The 15,706-nt window shown below is 39.0% G+C and overlaps 2 protein-coding genes and 1 pseudogene across 2 annotated transcripts; 1 reads left to right on the top strand and 2 right to left on the bottom strand.

The window, feature by feature from the left end:
- Positions 1 to 1,202: 1,202 nt before the first annotated feature.
- LOC103951099 (protein DMP8-like) lies at positions 1,203 to 1,931 on the bottom strand. Its single transcript, XM_009362375.3, has one exon. It carries the CDS (start codon positions 1,908 to 1,910, stop codon positions 1,203 to 1,205), a length of 708 nt encoding a protein of 235 aa, XP_009360650.2. The 5' UTR covers positions 1,911 to 1,931.
- A 1,865-nt stretch (positions 1,932 to 3,796) lies between these two features.
- LOC103951061 lies at positions 3,797 to 5,125 on the top strand (annotated as a pseudogene).
- A 212-nt stretch (positions 5,126 to 5,337) lies between these two features.
- On the bottom strand, positions 5,338 to 7,563 carry LOC103951062 (amino acid transporter AVT1I). Its single transcript, XM_009362345.3, has 3 exons — positions 7,261 to 7,563; positions 6,137 to 6,744; positions 5,338 to 6,055 (listed from the first exon to the last, which is right to left on the bottom strand). Exons 1-3 carry the CDS (start codon positions 7,439 to 7,441, stop codon positions 5,540 to 5,542), a joined length of 1,305 nt encoding a protein of 434 aa, XP_009360620.2. The 5' UTR covers positions 7,442 to 7,563; the 3' UTR covers positions 5,338 to 5,539.
- Between the last annotated feature and the right edge of the window lie 8,143 nt (positions 7,564 to 15,706).

The raw sequence follows: 15,706 nt of genomic DNA, 5'->3' as shown, positions 1-15,706 counted from the left end.
AATTAGTACATATATATAGTTCATCCAGATGATTATTTAACGGAAGTAACACCATTTATTGACTAATTAATCAAAAAGTTAAAGGCATCCATCACTCTTCAGAGTCTTGAGAGCAGTTGGATTATGCATCATATTGCAAAGCATAGGTCGTCGGGGCAGTGCCTGTCGGATCGCAACACTTAAAGCAATAGGGCTTTGGATTATGCACGCACAAGCAGCATGCACATCTCCCGTCACATTCTACAACATATTATTCAACAAACAAAATTAAGTCGATTAAATGTGTATAGTATATAATTAATTAATAATTAGAGTACTATTAGGGATTCATTAAACTTTTTAATTACATACTGGCGACGGCGGCCTTGGCGGAGGAAGACAGCCTGGTGTCGTTGAGATAAACTGCATATGGTTATGAGAGGTATGGGAGGCGCGTAGTTGCATGAGCCTTCATGGTCGTAGTCACAGTTATAAACAGTACGACCGCCATGCAAAATACAATTTTGTTGACGCTGGCCGTTTCTCAGAAATATTAACAACTTAACAAGAATATAATTGATGGGTGGGTTCAATATCTAAAACTCATCCACCTTAATTTGGATGAGAAACTATATATGCTCGATTGTACAGAAATATACACTACTTTTTAGACCAATATTGGAAGGTAAATTAATGATTATTTCAAATGAATATGGGAATTAGGCAAGGTAATGGTTACAACATATGTCATATATTTACTGATTAGGCAAATTAATGATTACAACATATGGTATATTTGATAATTATTTTGATTTTCTTTTGCAAATATAAAAGAAGATTCAAGCGACATTAGGAGAGGAAATCAAGTCAAGCACATGCCCTAGGTCAACTAATGATCTATCGATCAAATATATAAAGCATAAAATTTGCAACTTAAAATACTATTACTCAAAGCAAAATTATTGTCAAAGTGAATCGTAATGCAACATATCAATATAACAAGAAATTTTTTATTATACCGAATATACGGACGGATAAATTAAATATAATAATATAATTGATTGATGTACCGAACCAGGTTCCTCAGATACTTCTCTCCAATATAACATATATTATATATATAAACACAAACAACATAACATATTAATACAACTTACAGAAACACAAACGTCATTAACTAATAAAACAAATAAATTTTATCTCGAATTACGCATCTGCTTCATTCACGCAGCCATGCAACCAATCCCGTAGCGAGTACTCGGAAACACAAGAAACAAGCCGCTGCACACGATTCCCACCATCAACGGGAAACTCTCCATCACTTCATCCATGTCTTTCTCGTGCCCCGGAAACAAACAGTCCGTCACGCGGCGGTCCGAAAATGCGATCGCCACGAACACCATGACGGACATAATGGCATGAACGAAGTCCGACAGCCCCAACTTGTACCTCTCCTCCTTCGGCACCTCCACCATCAAGCCCGGCTTAAACACCGCTAGCCCTTTCTGCGTCACGAACCCGTAGTACAACTTCCCGTCCGGACCACGGAAACTGTCCGTGAAGTGGAAGAAAAAGCATGAGAGGGCGCACATACCCAAGAGCCCGTACGTCATCATGGTGCTGACACGCGTGCACTCCCCGGTTCTGTAGATAACGGGGAGAACCATCTCAAAGGTTAGGAGAGTGCCCGTGGGAAGAAAGTTGGCCAGCATTGAAGTCTTGGATAGGGTTTTCTGGACCCCTTTGGCAACGGCACGCCGTTTGCGGCCGTGCAAGTGGTCCGGGTTCAGTCGGAGCAGGGGCAGAGGCTGAGATGAAGAAGAAGGTGGCGGTGGCTTTGGTGGTGATTTGGTGGACTCGTCGTCGTGTGGATCCCCGTAGACTGCATTATTGTAGATTTTGATTCCGACGCCGTCAGTCGTTTGGTCCATTTTTGCAGTTGTTCTCTCTCTGGGAAAGTTCGATCGATTGGTTTTGTGGATATGGATTTCAATTTGGAACGGTTTCTGAATTATATATATAAAGGTTTTGTCAATTCAAAATTTAGGTAGTCATCAACGGTTATTTGGAGAACTGTTAACTGGTTTATATAATTATCTGTTTTGTTTTTCCGAAAATAATTCAAATAATTTACAAACATATATATTTTTTCCAGTTAATTCGAGGTCTCTAAATTTGATTCTCCATGTTAGCATACAACAACGATTAGATTATTTCCCCTATGACGAATAAAAAGAAATTTCATGCTCTTGGAACGTCATGACTCATTAGAGTATTCTAAAGCATTGTCATGTAGACAAGTTAATACACATTTCAATCCAGCTACTTAGTATTACGGTTTAGTTAGTGGTATGATTTTTCACTTGTAAGTAAAGATTTTAGGTTCAATTGTCATTAAAGACGAATTTGAACCACATTATGGCTGGTTTGGTATTGCTGTGCTTTGAAAAAAAAATTACTTCTGCTGTCTTGTGAGAATAAACAGCTGTGAAATAAAACAGTAAAGTGTTTGGTAAATTTTTTTGTAAAAGTGCTTTTAACGAAAAAAGCAGTGTTAAAGTGTTTGGTAAATTTTTATGTAAAATCGCTGCGACAGTGTAAAATGACTAAAAAATATATGATATTGAATATTATATAATAATTTTTTTATTTTTTCTTTTATTATGACATTTATAAAATTTATATAAATTATTTATAAACAGTTGTGAGAGGACGGAAGAGAGACGTGGCAAGGTCGACGACGAAGTCGACAGTTATAATGTATAATTTATTTAATTGCTAAAGGCCATTTTGGGTATTGGAAAATTTCATTAAAGGCCTCAGCACCTCTTGCGAAATCGGCTTGCACAGAAGTTGGGCAAGCAAAAAAAAACCGATTTTTCAAAGCTGGGTTTTGTAGCTTTGTGTTTTTGGCTTTTTTCACCTTAAACTGTGAAAAAAAAAAGCTAAAGTTGAATGTTTACTGAACATAAAAAAGCTCTCAGCTTTTTTTGATACCCACTTTTTTTCTTCAAAAGCACGTAAGTACCAAATCAGGGCTTAGCCTAGTGTGAGACTTAGCCCACTCCCCTACTTTCTTAGTGTCGATAATATTGTTTGTTAATAAAAAAAAATACACATCCCAAATGCATGATTTTGGAATTATCAAAAAAATAATGCTAGGGATGAGAGATTTTTCAATATATCGGAAACACAGTATGGTAAACCAAGTGTAACAATATAATTGGTGGAAACTTTTTCTCAAGGGTGACCATAATTTGAGATTTTTTTCGGTATGCCGGAAACATGGCTCGATACACCAAGTGTTATAATACAAGTAGTTGTAATTTTTTTTTTTCAAATATCCAACCAGTTGTATTATGACACTTGGCATACCGTGTGGTGTTCCCAGCACACTGAAAAATCTCTCCACAATTTTAGACCATATTAGTTTACTATCTCATGTGGCAAGTGATGCATATAACTATCATCCAATAAGATAGATTCGATAATTGATGTGATATGTACATATCATTCGTCCCATCAAATGGTACACCAAATGATACAAAAATGTAATATCTCAATATTTTTTTCTCAAATTAAGCTTTGGAAATTGTTATTAGCATTCCAAAAAGTTTGGAGCACCAATAATAATTCTCTTAAACTTTGAGGAAAACTAATGAAAATAACTTGAGAACTTTGAGTTTTAATCAAAAGAACAAGGTGTTGTAAGTGAATAGTATCAGGAGTAACTTTTTAGAGTAAAATTATATTTTTTCGTTAAACTGAACAGTACCGAAAATTTTTCTTTAAAACTCTCTAAAACTTTAACCTACATTAATGCTTTTTGCTTTGTTGTATGCCGAGACTTCTCCCTAAATCCCAATCCCCCAAATCCAAACGCATGGTTCGGCTTCCAATCCCAACCGCCAATAACTGTAATTCAAACTTGGGCTCCAAAAAGCAGCAATGTCTCCACCTCCTCAGCCTCTGCTCAACCTTCAAACACCTTTCTCAGATCCACGCCCAAATCCAAGTCTCCGGCTTTTAAAAAGACCACTTTCTCCTCACCCAGCTCGTCCGCTTCTGAGCCCTCTCTCCCGCCAAAAACTTCGCCTACGCCCGAACCCTCCTCCGCCACTCTGAGTCCTCACCACCGTCGTCATGGAACTTCCTCGTCCGCGGCTATGAATCCAGCGACTGCCCCCGAGAGGCCATCTGGGTCTCTCGCTCGATGCTCCGCAGCGGTGTTCGACCCAACCAGCTGACCTTCCCTTTCCTGATCAAGTGTTGCGCTTCGGCCGCTGCGCTGAAAGAAGGGAAGCAAGGGCATGTGGGAGTTGTGAAGTGTGGGTTGGACTGTGATGTGTATGTTCAGAACAATCTGGTTCATTTTTATGGTGAGTGTAAGAAAATTAAGGATGCGCGGAAAGTGTTTGATGAAATGTTCGAGAGAAGTGTTGTTTCATGGAATGTGGTTATAACCGCTTGCGTTGAGATTTCTGGTTCAACGAGGGGATTGAATACTTTGTGAAGATGAGGGATTGTGGGTTTGAGCCGGATGAGACTACGATGGTGGTTGTGTTGAACGCGTCCTCGGAGCTTGGGAACTTGAGCATTGGGAGATGGGTTCATTCCCAAGTAATTGTAAGAGGGTTGGGTTTGAATTGTCAGTTGGGTACGGCACTTGTGGACATGTATGCAAAGTCTGGGGCTTTGGGTTATGCTAGGATAGTTTTCGATAAGATGGAGACGCGGAATGTGTGGTCGTGGAGTGCCATGATAACAAAGGGGTAGGAAACAAAGTAAGAGAGAAGTTGCTTGAATTGGAGCCAAAGAGGGGTGGGAATCTTGTGATGGCCGCAAACATGTTTGCCGAAGTTGGGATGTGGGACAAAGCCACAAATATGGGGAAGATTATGAAGGAAAGATGAATGAAGAAGATGTTGGGGGGGGGGGGGGTGGGAGTTGCGTTGAGTTAGGCGGGTCCATCCATAAGTTCTTTTCTGGCTATGATTCCCAAGCTGATTATGATGATGTCTACCAGATACTAGATGTATTGAGCTTGCACATGAAGTTGGTTAACATGTAATCAAAATCAGTTATCATGTAACCTCTTTTATTTCAAAATTCATTAATGGAATAGCACATTGCTGATTTTTCGTAAGTGTTGTCCGACATGGAACATTTTCCTCTGTGAACTCCCTGTATCTCGAATTGTGATTTGTAGGATCTTCTGTGAACATTTTCCTCGATGAATTTTTAATGATATTAGATGTAATGCATTACATTCTGGAGAGGGTCTTCTCTGAGTTATGGGATCGTTAATAAATGGAATTTCTTTGATGAAGAAGCCCTTTCGATCGCAAAGAAAGGAAATAAAGGAAGCATCTGTAGTTTCAATAACTAAAGCCACTCCTGTTTACAAATCCTAGACCTCTCCAACTCTGAGTCTGTTTTTTCATACGATGCAGATTGGTACAAACTGCAGCAGCTTGCTGATATACTATCTCGAAAGAAAGAGAGGATGAATTTGAAAACTGCCACTGAAACAAATATATTGGCCACAAAGAGAATCCGTTTACCAGTGCCCTATTATTTCTACTAAAGATGTGTAAGTGCCGAATACAACTGCTGCAGCACTCAGTAGTAATATAAGCCCCATAATCAACATCTCACATCCAAGGCGTCGATAAATACCTGAAATTTTAAGGTAGCACAAGCACGGCAATATAATTGAAGCTGTTACACTCAAAAATGCTCCGACGAGTGACATGAGATAAGCGAAAAATGGTATAGCCAAAGCTACTATAACGGTGCTTGTCACCAAGGTGGTGCTGGCTAACATGCCGATGAGTCTCTTGTTGTAGTGACTCGGGAACCTCTTCTTTGCAGCATTCACAATTGGTGTAACCATCAAAGCATATTTGGATATGGGATTGACCAGCGTGGTGTATATCGCGACTTTTGAGCTGATTTTGTGAGTTGGGAGATTTAAAGTTATTTGTGATTGAACCGTAGATCCAAACATTAGGTAACCGAAAACTGCCATTGATGCATAACACATGGTGCACAAGATGAAGCATAGGAGAAGAACCTGCAACGAGGAAACAACAGATTGTTAAAAATCCTGAAACAAAATAGAATGAATGTCACTTGGTAACAAGTTTCTACTTACATTGGAAAACTGACGTTTGTTTTTCATTGAAGTGTAGAGAGTCGGGAACACCGGATGCGCGCAGTAACAAAACGCGTACAAGCTAATAGCCGTAGGGATTCCATTCCACTTCAGTGGTGTGCCCTCTTCATGAAATCCAATTCCTTCAAAAGCACCAGTCCACAAAATCGAACCGAGGATGATGGCAGAGGCTAAAACTCCACTTGCAGATACGTAAGAAAGAAGGCTCAGGTTATCTAACCAAACTGTTGGCAGAATAATGAGGGCAACAACGATTATAAAGCACTGTTCTCCGCCAATTCTTAATCCGATCACGTCTAATTCTACGCCGGGAAATAAATTGTTTAAGTTATCTCCTTCCAAAATTAGGAATCCTGTTGCAACCAAGTAGAGTTCTACATTCATGACAATCGACAGCAGTATTCTTCCCTTCTTCCCGAATGCACGTTCGCCTATGTCCGGATAAGTTCTTATATCAGAATCCACATCCATGCATCTCTGGATTAACAAACCTGAGTAGAAGGCTGCAGCCGCAATTAAGAAAAGGAAGATCAAGCTTAGCCATCCTCCTGATGCTAGTGCATAAGGAACTGACAGTATTCCTACCCCTGAACACCGAAAAGAGCACAATTTTGGGCATTAAAACCTCACTTTTCTTGAGCTAGAAGTGAAGAACATTTTAAATGCACATGTAACGATATGAAATCATACGCAGATCAGAAGTCATGGTTCCACATGAACCTGGGTTGTGATTTTCACACCCCACTTTTCTCCATATCCACTATTCGTTTTTCTAGCCTTTAGATTGAATAAATCAAAGGAGAATGAAGGGACAAAAGAAAAAGGAGAGGTGCAGAAAGGAGAAAACAAGAGTGTGAAAATCACCATCTATAGTCTCAGATGAGGTTAGCTATCATCAGACTAACAGTATGAAAAATAAATAAATTTGTTCATAACTAAACTTGCTGAGTGCAAAATGAAGAGGCAATATATTCTAGCAAGGAACACCAAAAAAGTTGTTAAGATGATAAGTTTATGCCTTAATTAAGCTTTCTTAAAAAAAATAAAATAAAATAATTTGAGAAGAAAAATTTGGCATAATTAATTAAGAAGTAGATAATTACCTGAGAGTGCATTGAGTCCATTGAAACAGGTTTTGAGGAAGGAGGTTGTGGCTGTAGTTTGGTGATGAAAGCTTGACTCTACTTCTTCTACTACCTTGCTTCCAGCTTGCTCATGCTGCCCCTCACCAAGAATAAGAGGCAAGCTCAAGGATGATGATTTTTCTAAAGGATCAGCATCCATAGAGAGAGAGAGAGAGAGAGAGAGAGAGAGAGGGAGAGAGAGAGAGTTGTCAAAAGAACTAGGAGTGAAGAGCAACAATGAATCCAGACATATGCAATATGTGTAAGCAGGGGTAGTGATATGTGTATATATACGGAGTTTTAGAAATAGTTTTCAAATTGTATACTGTTTTTGTTTTCTCCTCATTAAAATCATTAAGTTAATTCGGTGGAACTTTTAATCTATCTTATATAGAAAGCCAGCGGAAAAGGCTACAGTGCAGCACAGTTTTTTTATGGCTAGATGACTAATTTACCCGTGCATAATTTGAAATATGATTTTGGGCAGGTTTTGAATTGTTTTTGGCTGACAGGCATTTTGGTCCACTTATTTTTGTCGAAGCGGATGACACCGAAATTTTTGTCTTACGTTTGACCCCAACTTCCACTGTTCATCACAGTGTTCTCCACTGTTCATCAGAGAAAAGAATAAAAAAATGACAGCGTGATGGCGCCCAAGTGATATAAAAAAGATATTTCACATGCAAATAACAATTAGGTCAGAGGCCTCATTAGGCGTGCTGCTTGCACTACTTTAAACTAGTCAATGGAAGAATAATTAAATCAAAGAATGGCTTTATAAAATTTCGTCCAGTTTGTGGATCTGAAAATCTTTGATTCCAAAGGGATCAGGAATCCCAATGCAAATAAAATGTTATTTAGCAAATAATGATCTATGGAAAATTCAATTTTGAAAGAGTATTTAAGCATTTATCTAAAAACAGAGAGAACTGATATACACCAAAAAAAAAAAAATGTTTATTTTTTGCCGTCGTCAAATGTCATAGATAAGCAGAAAAAGAAAATTGTTGTGATGAAATAATGTCCCAAAAGAAAAACCCTAACCAGCTAGGGTTTGAACGAAAACATAAATTTAGATTATCTCGATCTCTCTTATTATTGCCTATTGACTTTGAGTTTGATGCACAGAAAAGGATAACGAAGAGGAAAGTACCTGAAAAGGCATTTAGTCCATTGAAGCAAGCCATGTAAAATGAGGTGCGCACGTCATCGTCATGTAATTTGTCATGGTTTTCATGCAGGAGAAATCTATCACGGTTTCCTGCCTCCATGATCCAGAGAGAGACACAAATGGACACAGAAAGAGACAAAGAAAAGACTGTAAGTTGTTTAATTTGATGGGCGGCTCTAAAGGAAGAAGAAAAACCTGGACACTGCACAATTGATTAGAAACTTCATACAAATTAATGTATAAAGGGTAGAGCGTATTTTTAACTTGATCAGCTACAACCATGGCTCTGATGAATCAGTCTCACCCCACTTCCCCATTCTTTGGGAGGAGGCTGGAAAACACTCCACAAACAAGGCTCAAGGCCCCCAATCATTGCTGCACCACATCATCAAAACAATGATGTGGTATGACAATCATGGATTTTGAATGATATCCAGGAAAAAATTTTGAGTGTGACGGTCGTATCATCATATGATATTATTAATTCACGAGTTACAATAGGATTAAATGATAATATGTAAATAGTTGATCAATAGTGAGGTGTGTCAATCATGTTCAATTAAGTTTAAATTTAATAACATCACTCAACATGCATGAGTCCTATTTAATATCATTTATCATAAAATAAAATTATTGTACGGTACTAAAATATTGTGGAGAAAAAGTGAAAGCCTGGACCATATAATTTTTATGAAAGGATAAGGATAGGTATCCTATGATTCATATCGTGATGATTTGGAAAAGAAAATCTAGTTGATAGGGTTGGATTTTCATTGAAAACTCGTAAGTGGGAGGGTACTAGTTGCTAGTTGCTACATATAGGAAAGGGATCCTCTCTGAATCCATTCCTCCTAATTCATCAAGTTCGTGGATCCGGGCCATTGAAATTTGATCCAACGGCTAAAGTTATTATAGCTTTTAAAGTGGACCATTGTTTGTAGCCGTTGAATCAAATTTCAATAGCCCAGATCCCTGGACTTGATGAATTAGGAGGAAGGGATCTGAAGAGAATCCCTTTCCCTACATATATGTTCAATTAATCCCACTAGTTCAATCATTAGCAATATTTAGCAATTTCTATTTGCTTTTTTCTTTTATCTTTGTTGTTGTTTTGAGCCTAAACAAGTTAAGAATAGATAGAAGAATGGTTGTACACACATTGATGGAACATACATGTATGTTTTGCTCTTTCTGGTATAATTGTAGCTAAGCCCAAGGGAAAACGATATTCGATGGGCCGCAAGCATATTGTATCAGACTGCTTGTCTCTTTATAGTTGGATCTCTAAGTTTTTGGAATAATTCAATTTCAACTTGAGCATCTAAATCTGGATCAAGCAAAAACATTTCTAAGCAAAGTTCTAGCATCATGCCAAATGCGTCTGAAAAAGAAGAAATGAAGCATGTCCAAAAGTAAACCAACCCCTTGGATTGCAAAGAAAAACACCAACAGATTTCAACATAGCACGATTTAATTCAAAAATCTCACTCAATTGAGCACATTTAACATATTTTTTTCACAGTAGCGGGATCATCATAATTAACTCTATTGAGTTCATTGCCATAGAATTCAACGGTTACACCTACTTGGTCAACACTATATTTAAGTTCCGCCCTGTCTAAAGGAACATCGGCTCTAACAATTCATTCGTGGTTCATTCTCGGTCTACCAAAACAACCGGAAATGTTCTAAGGAGGTCCTGCTCTAAACAACAGGTCTAGGTGAGTCATAACATAACTGATATCTAAGAGGACATTCATAGACTTACATGCAATAAATTCTTGTGTCTGTACGCGCGTATACAATACATGAGGGTGGAACTGGAAGGTGGTTAATGAGGTTGATATGATGATTAATCGGGAGGGTTCACGAGAAAATCTGATTGACAACTTTCATTCTCTTGGTATGAATTTGAGCAGTTGTAGATCAGTGACACGACACTTAGTAAGATACGAGTTGAAACACATTTTTAAGGGGAGTAGGATTCTTTCCCTTCATATTACCATTTCCTTCATTCTCCTCCTCTCATTTTTCATTTTTGCTTTTTTTTTTCTCTATAAAAATTTCTAAACAAATGTTGACGTGGTTTATTCGTAACTGTTTAAATAAAAGAGAAGGGAAGATGAGAGAGATTAGAATGAGAGATAATCCTACTCTGAAGCGAATTATATTATAATTGAAGCTGTTACACTAAAAAATGCTCCCACGAGTGACATGAGATAAGCGAAAAATGGTATAGTCAAAGCTACTATAACGGTGCTTGTCACCAAGGTGGTGCTGGCTAACATGCCGATAAGTCTCTTGTTGTAGTGACTAGGGAACCTCTTCTTTGCAGCATTGACAACTGGTGTAACTATCAAAGCATATTTGGATATGGGATTTGTTGGGGTTTAAAAATGCTTCACTACTCTAGAGATGTTTATCTCACAACGAAAAATGTAACGCATCGGAATTGATAGGCAAGAGAAAGAAAGAATTCTCAAAGTATTACACAAGGTTTTTATTCACTCATAAACTTAGTACAAGAGGAAACACTCAAACACTCTTAGAAGCTTTGTTGCTTCTTCTTACTTCTTACTTGACACTCTCACTTCTTGCTACTTGCTCTCTTGGTTGTTACAAATGGTGTGGATGCCTTCTCCTTTTATAGGCATGGATGGAACCTTGGAGAAGCATGAAAACATTATGCTAGAGATATCTAGATAATTCCACTACCTTCCTAAGCTAGAATTATCTACACTAATCTTGTATGTTGGTGGAATCCTCACCATTCTTCTAGACTCTTCCACCAACTTGAACTTTGCTAGAATTCTCTAGCATGTGCATGGATCTTTCTTTGTGCATGGGCCGGATCAATTATTTTTGGGCCAAGACAAGATTACAATTCAACATCCCCCCTTAATCTTGTCTTGTGACGCCAATTGAGTTTCTTAGTCTGACAAAGTCTTCTTGTTTGAGTGGCTTGGTGAATATGTCGGCAACTTGGTCTTGAGACTTCACGTATTCCACTTGCACATCCTTTCTTGCAATGCACTCTCTTAAGAAATGATAACGGGTATCTATGTGTTTGCTTCTGTCATGGAATACTGGATTCTTTGCTAGAGCTATTGCAGACTTGTTGTCGACATAGATCTTTGTTGGCTCTTCTTGTCGCATTCTTAATTCTTTCAGCAAGTTTCTCAGCGAGATTGCATGGCATACACATGAAGTAGCAGCTACATATTCAGCTTCGCAGGTAGAGAGAGTGACAATCGGTTGCTTCTTCGACATCCATGTGAATGCAGTGTCTCCCATGAAGAACACAAATCCAGTAGTGTTTTTTCTATCGTCGGAATCTCCTGCCCAATCACTGTCGCTATATCCAGCAAGTTTGTAGTTATCAGAACTTGAATAAAACAAGCCAAAGTTAACAGTACCTTTGAGGTATCAAAGAATTCTTTTGGCCGTTTTCAAATGTGTAGTTGTGGGATTTTCCATGTGGCGACTGATTGATCCGACAGCATAGAGAATATCTGGTCTTGTGCAAGTCAAGTAGTGCAAGCTTCCAACTAGGCTTTTGAAAAATGTTGGATCAACGCTTTCTCCTTTGTCATACTTGGTTAGTTTGACTCCGCACTCCATTGGCGTGCTCACAGGCTTGCAGTCGTCCATTTTGAACTTTTTCAGTATCTCCTTTGTGTAGCTTTCTTGGGAGATGAAAATTCCTTCTTCGTTCTGCTTGACTTCAATGCCTAGGTAATATGCCATCAACCCGATGTCGGTCATCTCAAATTCTTTGGTCATCACTCTCTTGAACTCTTCAAACATGCTTGGATTACTCCCGGTGAAGATTAGATCATCCACATATAAGCACACAATCAAAATATCTTCATCTTTGACTTTGACGTAGAGAGCATGTTCATGAGGGCACTTGATGAAGTTGTTTTCCTGAAAGTACTTGTCGATGTGACTATTCCATGCTTGTGGCGCTTGTTTTAACCCATAGAGGGCTTTCTTCAGCTTCAGAACTTTGTCTTCATGCCCTTTGATCTCATAGCCTGACGGTTGCTGAATGTAGACTTCTTCTTCAAGGACTCCATTTAGGAAGGCGGACTTCACATCCATTTGTTGAATCTTCCAACTGTTTTGAGCTGCCAAAGAAATTAGTAATCGTATAGTTTCCAACCGAGCAACGGGTGCGAATACCTCATCATAGTTGATTCCGGCTCTTTGACTATAACCTTTCGCCACTAGTCTTGCCTTGTATCTTTCGACCCCTCCATTGGCATTTTTCTTTGTCTTGTACACCCACTTGACTTCGATGGCTTTGTGTCCTTTCGGAAGAACAGTGAGTTCCCATGTATCATGCTTCTGGATTGCTTCAATTTCTTCATCCATTGCTTTTCTCCACTTAGTATCTTGCACTACTTCTTGGAAGTCGACTGGTTCACAATCAGCAAAGAGACAGAAAAGTGTAGGATTATCAAGTCTTTCAGCTACCTCATAAAGATCTCGTATACTTCTTGTGCGTGGTACTTCTCTTTCATTTAGACTCCCACTTGACAATGCTGATGCTGATGAATTACCATGATTGGTTGATGTTGGTGAAGCAGGTGGAGTAGTGGATTCTTGTTGAACCTCTCTTGCTTGCTCCATCATCCCTTGTTCATTATCTTCTTCAAATTGAGGAAAGAAGTGAAGATCACCTGCATGCGGGCCAAAATCCCATTCTCCTTCTTCATCGAACATCACGTCTCGTCTGATCACCGTCTTCCCATTGTTTGGATTATACAGCTTATAGCCTTTTGAATTGGTGTTATAGCCGATGAAGATGAACTTCTCACTTTTGTCGTCGAGTTTGGTTCTCCTCTCGTCTGGTACGTGTACATGGGCTATGCTTCCAAAAACTCTTAGATGAGAAATACCTGGTTTTCTTCCACTCCATGCTTCTTGCGGAGTTTTTCCCCACACACTCCTTGTTGGAGACCGATTGGATAGGTAGACAACATGCTACAGCTTCTGCCCACAATTCCTTAGGCAATTTCTTGCTTTTGAGCATGCTTCGAGCCATGTCGAGGATGGTTCGATTTTTTCTTTCCGTCACTCCATTTTGTTGAGGGGATCTTGGAACTGTCAAAGGTCGACAAATTCCATTTGCTTCACAAAACTCTTGAAATTCCTTCGAAGTGAATTCTCCTCCTCGATCAGATCTCATGGCTTTGATCTTGCAACCACTCTCCTTTTCTACAGCGGCTTTGAACTTCTTGAATGCTCCAAAGACTTCTGATTTCTGCTTCAAGAAATACACCCAGGTTTTTCTTGAAAAATCATCAATGAAGAGAAGGAAATAATTATTTTTACCCAAAGAGCTTGGTTTTATTGGACCGCACACATCGGTGTGAATGAGCTCGAGTGGCTTCTGGGCTCTTGTGGTCGACTCCTTTGGAAAGCTTTTCCTGAACTGTTTCCCAAGTAAACATCCTTCGCAAACTTGATCAGCGTGGCTGATACACGGTAAGCCTTTCACCATCTCCTTCTTGGATAATAACTCTAGTCCCCCAAAGTTAAGATGCCCAAAACGAAGATGCCAAAGCCAAGATATGTCTTTGTAACATATCTTGAGACATTTTGCAACATCGTTTTGAATGTTCATGGGAAACATCCTATTCTTTGACATTTTCGCCTTGGCAATTAATCTTCCTTTGTCATCTCTAAGAAAAAGGATATAATTTTTCGTATGAAAATCATAACCTTTTTCTAAGAGTTGACCTAAACTCAAAATGTTGCTTTTCATATTGGGCACGTAGTAGACATTTGAAATTAATTGGTGACCGCCATTTTCCAGGGGAATAAGGATGTTACCTTTTCCTTTTACGGGTATTTTGGATTCATCTCCAAAAGAAACGTTACCACTCACAGATTCATTGAGCTCTACAAAGATGCTTCTTCTTCCGCACATGTGGTTGCTGGCGCCGGTGTCAAGGTACCATGTATAGTCTTGGTCTCCATCATTGTTCTTGCATGCTAGTAGCACAACGCCATTCTCTTCTTTCTCTTCTTTCACATAATTGACCTTCTCATCAAGTCTGCTGTTTGGAGCTCTACATTCCCAAGCATAATGCCCAAACTTTTGACAATTATAGCATTGAACTTGAAATTTTTCATACCTTGAGTTTGAGCGTCCTCTTCCGCGACCTTTTGTTGAGCTTTCTCCTCTTTTGTAGTTGCTATGGTTGTTTAAGTTCCAACCACATCCACGCCCATGTCCACGTCCGCGACCTCGACCACGACTTCTTCCGTATCGACTTCTCTCGTTGTCGAAGCTTTCTTCTTTCTTCTTTGGCTGGATATGCGTCTTAAGGAGCTGCTCATCATTCCCTTGCCTCTTCTTATGTTTCTCTTCATATGCTTGTAGTGAACCCATTAATTGCTCTATACTAATTTCTTCCAAGTTTTTAGTTTCTTCAATCGTCACGACAATGTGCTCGAACTTGGGGTCCAATGAGCGTAGTATCTTCTCCATAATTCTAACATCTTCTAACTTTTCTCCGTTTCTTTTTAATTGATTGGAAACGGCTAAGACTCTTGAGAAATAATCAGAGATTGATTTCATTTGTAGAGATTCGAACTCACCTCTTAATACTTGAAGACGAACCTTTTTCACTTGTTCGACTCCTTTGTAAGAGGTTTGAAGCTTCTCATATGCTTGCTTGGCAGATGTTGCACTCGAGACCTTCTCAAAGCCATTGTCATCTAATGCTTGGTAGATGAGGTAGAGAGCCTTCTTGTCTCTCTTTCTTGAATCTTTCAAACTCTCATTCTGGGATTGAGACAGAGTAGCTTCATCTTCTGGCTCAGTGTAGCCTTTCTCCATGACTTCCCAGACATCGTGTGCACCCAAAAGGGCCTTCATTTTGATACTCCAATTATCGAAGTTGTTGTTGTCGAGCACTGGAACTTGGAAGGCTGCCATAGCATTGCTAGCCATAGCTCTGGTACCACTTTGTTGGGGTTTAAAAATGCTTCACTACTCTAGAGATGTTTATCTCACAAAGAAAAATGTAACGCAACGGAATTGATAGGCAAGAGAAAGAAAGAATTCTCAAAGTATTACACAAGGTTTTTATTTACTCACAAACTTAGTACAAGAGAAAACACTCAAACACTCTTAGAAGCTTTGTTGCTTCTTCTTACTTCTTACTTGACACTCTCACTTCTTGCTACTTGCTCTCTTGGTTGTTACAAATGGTGTGGATGCCTTCTCCTTTTATAGGC

Source organism: the organism of the source record quoted next, unplaced genomic scaffold, assembly GCF_019419815.1.
Source record: "Pyrus x bretschneideri cultivar Hongxiangsu unplaced genomic scaffold, Pyrus_bretschneideri_v1 Contig13, whole genome shotgun sequence".
Lineage (NCBI taxonomy): Eukaryota > Viridiplantae > Streptophyta > Magnoliopsida > Rosales > Rosaceae > Pyrus > Pyrus x bretschneideri.
This window is presented reverse-complemented; position numbering and strand designations above follow the sequence as displayed.